The 12,746-nt window shown below is 41.0% G+C and overlaps 1 protein-coding gene across 2 annotated transcripts in view; it reads right to left on the reverse strand.

Annotated features, from left to right (window-relative positions):
- Positions 1-8,834: 8,834 nt before the first annotated feature.
- Positions 8,835-12,746, reverse strand: part of ndst2a (N-deacetylase/N-sulfotransferase (heparan glucosaminyl) 2a) — a 49,123-nt gene continuing 45,211 nt past the window's right edge. For both annotated transcript variants that reach the window (XM_076742584.1, XM_076742585.1), the window contains exons 14-15: positions 12,508-12,610; positions 8,835-10,897 (exon numbers count right to left, since the gene is read on the reverse strand). In XM_076742584.1, the coding sequence (XP_076598699.1) occupies positions 10,772-10,897; positions 12,508-12,610 (229 nt within the window). In that variant the 3' untranslated portion in view covers positions 8,835-10,771. The remainder of the gene's footprint in view (positions 10,898-12,507; positions 12,611-12,746) is intronic.

Consider the following 12,746-nt stretch of genomic DNA (forward strand, 5'->3'; position numbering starts at 1 on the left):
TGTTGTGGATAGACTGACACCCCGACAGCATCAGTCCCTCCTGAGCTGCTATCCAACAAGTCATGCAATGAATTTGCAGCCTTTTTTACAGATAAAATTTCAAGGATAAGACAAACAATGTGCAGCTCCAGCTCAGGCAACATGATAAGTCCATCTGTGCCTTCTTGTTCTCCAGTTAATCTAGCACATTTTAACCTTCTAGATCATACAAGTCTGACAGAAACTGTATGACAGTTAAAATCCACAACATGCTGCCTTGATACTCTGCCAACAAATTTTTTTTAAAAATGTCTTTAATTGCATAGCTCCAGATGTGTTGCAGATAATACATAATTCTCTTCAGTCTGGTCAGTTTCCACAGGCCTTGAAAACTGCAGTAATAAAACCTCTCCTAAAAAAGACTAATCTGGATGCTTCAGTGATAAGAAACTACAGGCCAATGTCAAATCTTCCCTTTCTAGGAAAAATTATTGAAAGGGTTGTTTTTCAACAGATGCATGCTTTCATGATGCAGAACAGTCTTTTTAATGCATTTCCGTCCACACCACAGCACTGAGACTGTACTTATCAAAGTTTTAAATGACATACATTTGAATAATGGTGCTTCCAAAACCTCAGTCTTAGTATTATTAGAGCTCAGTGCTGCCTTTGATACAGTTGATCATGACATACTTCTTGACAGACTGGAAAAGTGGGTGGGACTTACTGGCACTGTACTATGTGGTTTCAAATCTTATTTACAAGATAGAGACTACTTTGGTGAGCATGTGTCTGAACGAAAAAAGATGATGTGTGGGGTGCCACAAGGGTCCATTCTCGGACCACTTCTTTTCAATATCTAGATGTTGCCCCAAGCTCAGATTATGGAGCATCATAATATTTCTTATCATACTTATGCAGATGCTACACAACTTTATAGTTCTGTGTCATCACATGACTACAGTCCCTTACTTTCACTGAGTGAGTGTATTCATCAAATCAATGAGTGGATGTGCCAGAATTTTCTTCAGCTTAATGCAGATAAGACAGAAGTGATTGTATTTGGCCCCAAAAATGAAAGGTCAAAGATCAGTGCTCACCTTAATGCCATGTCACTGACAACAACAGATAAAGCCAGAAATCTTGGTGTAATTATTGATTCTGACCTGAATTTTAACAACCATTTAAAGCTCATTACCAAATCAGCCTACTACCATCTGAAAAATATAACCAGAATTAAGGGATGTCTGTCCAAAGAAGACATGGAAAAACTGGTTCATGCATTTATTTTCAGCAGGTTGGACTATTGCAATGGAGTCTTTACTGGCCTAAACAAAAAATCAATTAGGCAACTACAGCTGATTCAAAATGCTGCTGCACGAGTCCTTACAAACACCAGAAAAATGGACCATATCGCACCAGTCCTCAGATCACTACATTGGCTTCCTGTGAGTCAAAGAATAGACTTTAAAATCTTACTGTTGGTCTACAAAGCATTAAATGGTCTAGGACCGAAATATATTTTAGATTTATTAACTCCATATGAAGTATCCAGACCTCTCAGGTCATCAGGGACAGGTCTATTGTGTGTTCCCAGAATGAGAACCAAACAAAGTGAAGCAGCTTTCAGTTATTATGCTCCTCACCCGTGGAACATTCTCCCTGCACACCTGAGGTCTGTACCAACCGTCAGCTCATTTAAATCAGGGTTGAAAACATCACACCCCCATTCACATCGACAGGGCTGAGGTTGAACGTGTCTCCAGATTCAAGTTCCTGGGCATCCACATCTCCGAGGACCTCTCCTGGACCCTCAACTCCTCCACCCTGATAAAGAAGGCTCAACAGCGCCTCTAAATCCTGAGGAGGCTGAAGAAAGTTAACCTGGCTCCCCAAATCCTTGTTAACTTCTATCGCTGCACCATCGAGAGCATCCTGACCAACTGCATCTCAGTATGGTACGGTAGGTTCAGGAGCCTCTCTTCCCACACCAGCAGGCACAGGAACAACTTCTTCCCCAGAGCTGTTACCCTGCTGACCTCCGTCCCCCAGCTACTTAGATTCTAATCACAGCTAACATAAGCAAAACAGATGTCAGTTGGCCTACATTTACCTTAACTAATTTGAAATAAGTTTTTCTCTGGTTATCACATGTTCAGCTGAGGAGGTGAGGTGTAAATACCTCATCCATGACCAGGCAAGATGGTACTGTGTTAGGTGGCAGCCTGTTGCAGTAGGTCTGTCGTTTTCATTCGTCTTTTGTTCATTTAGTGTGTCTTTCTACATTTCTTTTTAATTTCACAGTTTTTGGAAACTGTGTCGCAATGTTCGCGCGCAGTTTTACAACATTTTTGGTGGCCTTTCTGTTACTTTTTACACTTTTTGTGACGGAGGGCCACACAGAGGGGAGTGGGGGCATTGTCTACACATGTGAGCAGCTGATCGCGCTGTGTAAACCCACGCTGCTGCCCGGAGAGAGTATTATAGTCCCGGATGAGCTGAAAAGACAACGTCGGGGCTGCAGAGCCGGAGCCAAATGGAGGGTATGGAGATACAGACTGTCTGTTCCGGTGATTATCACGGGGAGGTCCTTGGAAAATAAGACGGACGAGCTTGTCGCACTGGTCAGGACTCAATGGGAATACCGACAATGCAGCCTAATGATTTTCACAGAGTCGTGGTTGCATTCAGACGTCCTGGACCGGAGCATGGAGGTACCCGGCTTCAGCTGTGTGTGGACGGACGTGGCTTGGAGCGGTAAGAAGAAGGGAGGAGGGATTGCGCTGTTTGTGAACGAGAAGTGGTGCAATCCCGGACATGTTACCATTAAGAAACGTTTCCGTAGCCCAGACATTGAGCTGCTAGCCGTGGGGATGCGGCCTTATTGTTTGTCTCTGGAGTTCACATTCGCCATCATGATGACTGTTTACATCCCTCCGAAGGCAGACAGGGAAGCAACGTGTGACGTCATCCACTCCACCGTAGCAGAGCTACAAATGCAACAACCAAATGCGTTTGTACTGGAGACTTTTACAACAATACTTTGGACCAAATTCTGCCAACTTTCAACCAGTTTATCAACTGTCCCACCAGAGACAATGCCACACCGCACTTACTGTATGCTACTGCAAAGGTTGCATACAGTGCCACTGTGGAAAGTAGTACAGGAGCACCACAGGGGACTGTTCTGTCTCCTTTTCTCTTCACCTTGTAAACCTCAGACTTTCAGTACAACTCTTCATTGTGCCACCTACAGAAGTTTTCGGATGACTCGGTGGTGGGGTGTATAAAGGATGGACGAGAGGAGTAATACAGAGCAGTGGTAGATGATTTTGTGGAACTGTCTGGTAGAAATCACCTGCTACTTAACGTGGCCAAGACCAAGGAAATGGTTATTGATTTAGAAGGAACAGGACGACTGCACAACCACTATGCATTCTGGCAGAGAACATTGGTTGAGGATTACAAATACCTTGGAGTGCACCTTGACTGAACTGGAAAACTAACATCAACTCTGTGTACAAGAAGGGGGATGAGCAGACTCTATTTCCTGAGGAGGCTCAGATCATTCAATGTGTGCAGCAAGATGTTGGAGATTTTTTACCAGTCTGTTGTTGCCAGTGCACTCTTCTTTGCTGCAGTGTGCTGGGGGAGCAGCATTGGAGCCGGCGACACCAACAGACTGAACAAACTGATCAGGAAGGCCGGCTTCATTATTGGCTGCAAACTGGACACTTTTGAGGAGGTGGTGGAGAGGAGGACACTGAACAGACTGTTATCCATTATGGATAACCCTGGACATCCTCTTCACCACCTCATGGACAGACAGCAGAGCTCCTTCTCCAATAGACTGCTTTAGCTCCACTGTAACAAGGACCGCTTCAGGAAATCATTCCTGCCACGAGCCATCACACTTTACAATAGAAACTTAAACAGCTAATCCACCAACCTCACAACCCCAATACTTTACATTTTTATCTGCACTATTGCAATATTACACAACATTTATTTATATTTACAGTATATTTACATTTACATTTAGTTTTATCTTGTATTCGCTGCTGCTTTTTGTGTATATATTTTTTTTGTCCCTTTTTGTTTACTTTTTTAAATTCTTGTATATATTCTATGGTCACCTGTTTGTTTTTTGTTCATTACTACTGCAACAAAACAATCTCCCAGATTGGGATCAATAAAGTAGCAGTGTAAAGTCTAAAGTTTCAGCTCTGGTCCTACCTGATAGCATAGTATGCCTATGAAAATGAACTTGTATGCAAGCAGCTAGTGGTGAGCTGCGGTCTAGTTTATTTCGATATTCCCAAGTCCGTCACTTCCTTCAACATCATGATCCCAACTTTCCATACATAACATCACCTTCTGGTTTAGATGATCTGTTAAAATCTCTGATCAACTATAAAAGACTTATCTCAAGAATTAGTGATTGCATAAACTCTTTTAAAAACACAACACTGGCAAAGATCAGGGCAGACCGGGTGGACGAGTTGGGGGAGGATGTGGAAGAGGACATTTGGGAGAACGCTCTACTTAGAGTAAATGACAGCACTTCCTGTGCCAAATTAAACATTATACAATTCAAGATCCTACATTGCACCCATTACTCCAAAGCAAGACTGGCTAGAATATATCCTAACACCGATGCAAGTTGCGACAGGTGCCGAAACACTCCTGCTGATTTAACACACATGTTTTGGTCATGTCCAGCCCTGGCAACCTATTGGTCTACCATTTTTTAAAACGTTGTCAGAAGTGTTGAATATTAATCTTCAACCGAATGCAGCTATGGCCATACTGGCACCACAGATAGAAGACACACAAGATTAAGGAAAAGTTATAAAAACATAATTGCTTTTACGCTGCTGCTTGCACGTAGAAGAACATTATTGGATTGGAAATCAATAACTCCACCCAAAGTGCCTCTGTGGTTTAGTGACTTGACACAATTCATACAATTAGAGAAAATAAAATATACTCTAAGGGGGTCCAGGGACAAATTCTTTTCTGTCTGGGATCCGGTGTTGATGCACTTAGGTAAATTCAAAACTGCCCACTTAAGTACCAAGTAGCAGTCATCTTGCACTTGCATTTGTATTTGTGATTGTGATTGAATCCATGTGACCCATGTCTTGTTTAGTGCACAGCTTCACAGCTGGTGAGCCCAGGTATATGCTCATTTTGTTTATATGTGTGTGTGTGTGTGTGTGTGTGTGTGTGTGTGTGTGTGTGTATGTGAGTGTGTGTATTTATGTTTCCTCTGCACCACTCTGCAAAGCTTGTCACCAGGTCCCTGTACTCCTGACCACTTTCAATACACCAGACTACTGCAGCTTCATCCGAGAATTTTTGCAGAGGACAGGACAGCTTGTGGTGATCCTGTGCACTATGTTAGACATGCATTTCCACAGCTGTACAGACTGCTGTCTGACTCCACGATCTAACTGTCTAAACGACCATGCTTAAAAGTATATTGATGAGGATGCTTAAAGTGTTGAAAGAGGATGTTTTCTGATGTGGTTTTAACAACAACATGATTGAAAATCTTTTTTTTTTTCCTTTTTTTTTAACCATTACATGAAGCCTTTAAACCTGACTATACCAATGCCAATGTTGGTCAGGGTACTGAACACAGTGGTAGTGTTGCCTTAATCTATAAGTCAATTTTTAACTTCCAAACAAGATATTAAAATCAACAAATTTGCAGTTCTTATGGTAGAACCATCTCCATCAACTATGAATTACACCGTACGGACAAAAGATTCCTAATATTCCACGTTGTGGCACTCTCTAGACCACCTCACCCTTATTTCCAACTTGTACAATAATTTGGAGATTTTATCTCAGACCATGTTACCAATTCTTATAAGATTTTAATTAATGGTGATTTCAATATTCAGTTACAGCTCTTTCTACCAAAGCAAGATGGCAAAAGAGGTCTACAGCATGGTTTACTGAAGAAACACAAGCTCTAAAGCAGGCCTGCAGGATATTGGAATAAAAATGAAAAAAATCAAAATTGGACCACTCATTTTGACACTATAGCTAAACGTTCTCTAAAGCAGCCACCTGGAAATATTTAGGTACAAAATTAGTCTCTCATGTCGAGCTACTTCTACAATATCAATACTGCAGTTTCATATGCTGAATCCCAGTTATCCTCTGCTCATACAAAATGTATGCTTCTCTCTTGCAACTTTGTCTGGAAACACTGGTCAGTGCTATTTATGCTCTCGACAGCATCCCAAATTTTTTGGAAGTGGGGTTGTATATTTCACTTTCTGGCCAAATTATACACAGTCATGCTACACTGATGACACTCAGCTGTAAGTACCTGTAAAGGAAAATGATCCTTCCAAAATATGCAAACATAGACAGCAGTTAGATCAAGCAACAGTAACTCTCAACAACTGTATGATTTCTCAGAATTTAACAGCTAAGAATCTTGGCATTAGGTTTGATCCCACCCACTCTTTGATCAGCACATTAAAGGATTCACCAAGACTGCCTTTTTCTAAACTAAGGCTGAAAAGCTAAAATTTGGTAAAGTTGTTTATCCTTTAATTGTATCCTTTCAGCAGGTGTGTCTCAGCTTCAATTCATTTACTGAGCATTGTAGTTATAGTCCAGGTTTGTCAAGAATACTGTAAAGCACAAGCACATGAGCATGTGTGCCTTTTTCCCTCTCCTTGCCCTCTCTTTTCAGTCTGGCTTCTCTCTGCTGGACCATCACTCATCCTGCGACCCCCCCCCCTCTCTCTACCGAGCTGTTGGTCCCTCTTTTCTTGTTTTGGTTATGAATTTTCATCCTCCGTCGTCTCTCTCTGTCTCTCCCCGCTGTTTGCATGTTGTCCTTGGCTCTCTCCCCCCCCTTTGTGTTCTTTTTTCCTCTGTCTGAATGGTGTTTTTGTGGAGGTTGTCTTCATGTTGGACAGGAAGTTTACAACTTGGAACATTACTGTCTTCTGGCAATAAAATGCCATTTTTGTATGGTAAATAGTCAATATGTCTCTTAAACACATACTGCGCATACACACTGAATTGTCAGTAGACCTTCACCTCACAGACTGCTGCTTTTATGTATAGGCAAGCGCTTAAGGACATTCAGAGGAGCAGAATTTGTGGCATTGGTTACTGTTCAGCTGAACATTGGAATATGGCACAATTAACTTTGAACATGGCAAGATGAGGTAGATCTAGAGCATAGTTCTATCTTCAAAACGGCTGTTGTCTATGGCTTTTCACATACTACTACTTAAAACTCTACCCAATGAATTCATCTACCATTTATCACAATGTTGAACACTTTCCCATGCAGATTGCTCAAAATTCATGTAAATGTCTTGAATGACTGGTCTTGGTACATTAATGTTAATGTTGTCACTGTGAATAATCTTAGAAACATTATTCATGACCCCAGTGACCCCAATAGGGAATTAGAGTTCTGTGGTACTGCAAGTATATGTGTGTGTTCGTGTAGGGATATAAGAATTCATCTTTGTGTGTGTGTGCGCATGTCTCTGTTGGGGGTTGGCGAACAACAGCTGTGCAGAGATTAAGGCTAAGACTTTCTTGGAGCAGCTGTGTGTATGTTGCAGTACAATGTTATTTACTTGCGATTTATGAGCGTTTAAAGTATTTAAGTATATTTCTGTGTTTTCAGTGCATGTGTGTAGTTATTTTGGATGGTAATCCTCAAACTGTTTCGTTCATTCTGTCCCACTCTGCCATGCTGGGTGGTCACTGCTGTCAGTGCTCCCAATTCCATCGGCACTGTGGTGCGCTACAGACTTGCCTTCAGGCTTTGCTAGTTTAAAGGGAGATTCTTTTATCCTGGACACAATGAAATCAAATTGCACGTAAAGTACAACCCAGAGTATGCACTGAGACAAAGGAACCCTCTGTTTATATGTTATGAAGTCAATAACTTTACATTCCTTGTCCAAAGTGCATATCATGTTCTTCCACTGGCTTTTCTCCAGCTTACCAGGGGATCTCTGTGGTTCACCTGGTTATGAAAAAAATGTTAATCATCATCGTCAGCTTCAGTGTAGATTGTTCCTGCATCCTGCACAAGCTTGATACACCAACTTATCAACTCCATAAAATTTGTTAACACAGAAACACCATCACTCTTCACCCATTTGACTCAAAATATCTTCTGGAACTGACTTATGACAATTTCACAAACCTACACAATCACATTTAGCAGGCTGCAGACTGTCCACAAAGAGGAGCTGTTAAGTCATTGCCAGACCAGTTTTAAACATGCCAACTTGAAAACCTGTTTTAACAGTAGCAAAACCCGGCAGAGGAACCTCATGGGAATATCATCGTGTGACTTCCAGTGCTATACAGCATGTGGCAGCAGAGCACAAAATTTTATTTCCCTTTCTAATCATCAATGAATCAACTTAACTTGGCAGCAGAGTGGTTCAGTGGTTACAGCTCAAAGGTCCTGCATTCAATTCCCGGCTGGGGCAAAGCCTTTCTGTGGGGAGATTGCATATTCTCCCTGAGCTTGCATAGGTTTTTGCAGTACACACAATTCCACTTTGGAAATACTTTCAATTTACCAAAACCAAAGTGAAATGGGTGAAACACAGGGACAGGGATTAATGTTCCTTTCTTGACAACAAAAACTTTTAATGGTCACTTTTACATTATTAACATTCCTGCTGATCCAGTATAACCCCTTGAAAAAACACTTACAGTACTCCCCTTCCTGGCTGTGGTTTTGATGAGGCCGATGGCTCTCTATTGTATAGCCTTATGATTGACTATTTCTACAATCACATACTTAACATGAGGATGAGTGAGGTAAAAAAAAAATGCAAGAGCCATCATTTCCAATCTCCCTATGTGTTTATTAGAGATGATACAGTGCCCTTTAAACAGTTATACAAATCAAAAAGAAAACAAGACAGCAGCTTCCAATTCATCTCCATACTAGCTTCGATGTTTGTTGTCTGTTCTCTTGTCCACTGACATTCGTTGGGTTACTGTCCTCACATGGAGACAAGAGTGTCAGTGTGTGTGTATGGGGTGAGGTGTGTAGCCACCTGTGTTGTTTTTTCAGAAGATATTTGACATGCTTTTTCTCTTTTCTGAAGGTGTGGTGCTCTTACTGACTAACCCCCTCTCACAGTAAAACACAGCCCACACTAGGTTTTACATGGGCTTGGACCAAGGCTGTACTCCATGATCACATCAAGTCAGGATCACTCTAAATTTTGAAGTTGAAGTCAATTTACTAGTCATGACTAGCCTTGCATCTGTGAAAATATTTCTGTCTTCTATGGTTGTGGAGGAGCTTTGTCAAGTCTGTGAAAATAACTCTGATAATGTCACAATGATGTTATCCAAGTTATCTCAGCTAGCAGACTATAAACAGCAAGCAGGGGCACAAACTTGACAGGATCCTTTTTATTAGTTGCTTCCCCCATCATTGTGAATGATAAAAATTGTGGGATGGGGAACATGAACATTTTTTGGCTTCCTGAGGGGGGCATGACAGAAAAAGTTTGAGAGCCACTGGTTTAGTCTCTATAGACTTAATTTAATTGGTAAATATAATGTGGACCATTTTCATTAATAATAATGGTCCTCAAAAGTAAAAACAAAACATTGTCTCTTGGAAAATTCAACTACACTTGTGGACTGTACATATTTCAGTTTTGTTTCTCACTAATCTTTTCCTCTCAACTTAGTATCATTGCTCAAATAACTAAATATCCAGTCCTACAACTCAGCCTTTGCTCAGCAGTCTGTTGTTTGGTTCACTCCATTTGTTGAAACATGGATGGGCTATTTTCAACAAACTGTGCTATGTAGGTTAACAACAAGTATATAAGTGATCTAAATTTAAAAGTGGAGAATGTAGGTAGACCTTAGCAAATGTGAGTACAGTCTATTATCATTCAAAAACCATCTTTACCTTAGTGAATAGTGAACAAAGTATCATAACGCTGCTCACTGACAGCTGTTTCCCTGACAGGATGTTAGTGTCGGGCAGAGCCTGGACCACTCCTGAGTTTTAGTCAAGTACCAAATCTAAACATTATATTTACATTGACCTTACATCATATTTGCTGAATCCATTTTTAAAATGTGTTTCTACAGTAAACAGACTGGAAAACTGTTGGGATAAAAGGAAATGCATCACCCTGTTGCCTTGACCTGCAGGTGTGTGTGTGTGTGTGTGTGTGTGTAACAGACAAATATGGACCATGGTATGGACTGTCTTTCTGTACTGTCTGCTTCAGGCTGCTGGCAAGTTTGTTTCCCAGCTGCCCCTCAAACCCAACATATACAACTGCTTTTGACAATTAACTGGTTTACAATCATTCTTTTGGAGAGATGAGATTTTTGAGTGTCTGTCTGTGCGTTTTCATTGTGTATAAACCCACATCCACACTCTCATCCTGTGAGCATCTCTCTTTGCATTAAGGCTGTCTGACCTGTTCTTTATGCCTGCTGGTCACCCAGCCCTCTGGATCCACTGCAAACTGACATATGCAGTGTCAGCCCCCTACGAACACACATCAACAAAGATTGAGGGCTGTCCAGTGCACGCAGGAGGATGGCAACAAATCAGGAGTTGGAGGGAGATTGGGATCCTTCTCCAAAAGAGACCAACACTTACAGAAAGATCTCGTTTTGTACTGTCTTAGTGTGCACTGCTGTTGCTTGCAGATCAGTTAGTCCAATCTAATACAGAGCCAAGTGTTGGCTCATCCACAGATTTCAGTTCCTCGCATCTCTGTGTGAGCATGTAGCTTCAGCTCCAGCTCGTGCTCTGGAGTTCTTGGCGAAGCCAGGACGGAAGCGGTTGGCCCAAACGATTCAGCAGATGCAGTAGCTCCATGTTGTGCTCACGGTAGTACTCTGCCAGAAAGGCACGTGACTGCACGTGTATGCACACATGCATACACGCACACACATATGCACACACACAGATGACAACCATATCAGTTAAAGATCAGAACTACAGAAGAAATTATTTGATATAACATACAGAAGTTGAGAATGTAATGATATTCTTTGCACGAGGGGTTTCTCGAGTTTTGTCAATAATACCAGTCTCTTCTGTTTACTCACTGGCTGCTGAGGTTTTAAGGGATAATTCTGTGTTATTCAATATTTTTCTTATTGTCAAAAAATAAAGCCCATAAAAAACAATAATTTGTCCAACATTGGTACCTATTGAAGATGTAACTTTTTAAAAACGACTCACAAACAGACCATATCATTTTTAAAAGAGGCTCAGTTATTTCTTAAAACAGCTGGACACTTTCGTTTTTACAACCGTTCCTCAAACAGGAGGAAATAGTGTATTTATCAGGGACTATTTTCAGCAGTGGACGTAATCCACATTTGGTGCTCTACTACAGTGCTTCCATGAGGGGGTGCTGCAGCCTTCTAGTGTGCCTTAGAACGGGCCAAGATGTCACAAGATTTGATCATTTCCATTTTTATTTGTACATTTTAATGTTGCACCACATTAAATTAGATGCAACATTTGCTCATTTTATCTGATGTTTTCAAATTTCCAAAAGCACAAGAAAATAAACATCAGAGTCACCTTATTAAAAACCCTGTTTAATATGTAGTTACGTCACAGATCCCAGTTTGTATTGTTACAGTGACACAGAAGCACTGACAGCGTCAGAGTGAGCAATACAAAGATTTGTCACTATAAATAAAGCTGAGGTATATGCTGATCAGAGTGTATAGTGAAAGCTACTAGGTTTACAATGTAATGGACAGGTTTTGGCTGCTTGTGGAACACAGACATTTAATCACTGACATTCAGGGTGTTGCAGCATCTGTGTGAGCTAGTTGTCATTCCTGGTATATATGAAATACAATACTAGGAATCACCTGTCTGGGGAGGCTGACCTTTGGGCTATGCTCTCTTTAATTTTTCTGAGCATCAATACACTGTGCAGCAGTGTGCTGTGTGTCAACAGCAAGTTGACAAGTACAATTTAAATGCCCTTCAGCTTTTTATTTTATGCCATCAAACACCTAAAATGTAAGCTCGTTTTACTTTGAAGACTTATATTATTTCACTTCATAGTGAAGTAACATTATATATCACATGTCACATGTGTACAAGTTTGCATGTAGCAGGTGGACATTTGGGGTTGAGTAAGGAGTGCCATGAAAAACAGTGACTATGGAGATTTGCTGCAGTTTAGACATGTTGAACCATTGCTCTTGTGGGTATTTGGGGTGGCAATGTCTGTGGATTGAGTCAAAATAAAGTATTGCGTTTTTTTGGGTTCTCGCAGGGGATATGTTGATAAGAAGAAAAATATAGAATATTTCTAGATGTATCTTATAAGTCCTCCACACAGGCAGAACCAGCAGAGCTCTGTGTTTTTACTTGGAATGCTAATGCCAATTAGTAATACCAATTACTTGAAAAGTTCTAGTAAACCAAAATCCTTTCAATTCTACCACTTGCACATGCCAAAAAGTGAAGTAAGGTGATGACAGTATGAGGTATACCTCAGAACTCATCTCTGAGTACTTCCTGCCTTTACTCTTCCCGAGACACCTGGTTCGACCTCCTTCTACTCGCTGACACCAGAATCCTTTGCTGTCATCGTACCTGCAGATACACAGTTGGTAATTTCACAACACAGTGAAACACCTTTCACATGTGGTACAGTATATGGGAACACTGCTGGATTAAACTGTCTGTTAAGTAGTTCTTGCTTTCAAAACTAAATGTTGTACTGCACGAA

Source organism: Chaetodon auriga, chromosome 11 (genome assembly GCF_051107435.1).
Source record: "Chaetodon auriga isolate fChaAug3 chromosome 11, fChaAug3.hap1, whole genome shotgun sequence".
NCBI classification, from domain to species: Eukaryota; Metazoa; Chordata; class Actinopteri; order Chaetodontiformes; family Chaetodontidae; genus Chaetodon; species Chaetodon auriga.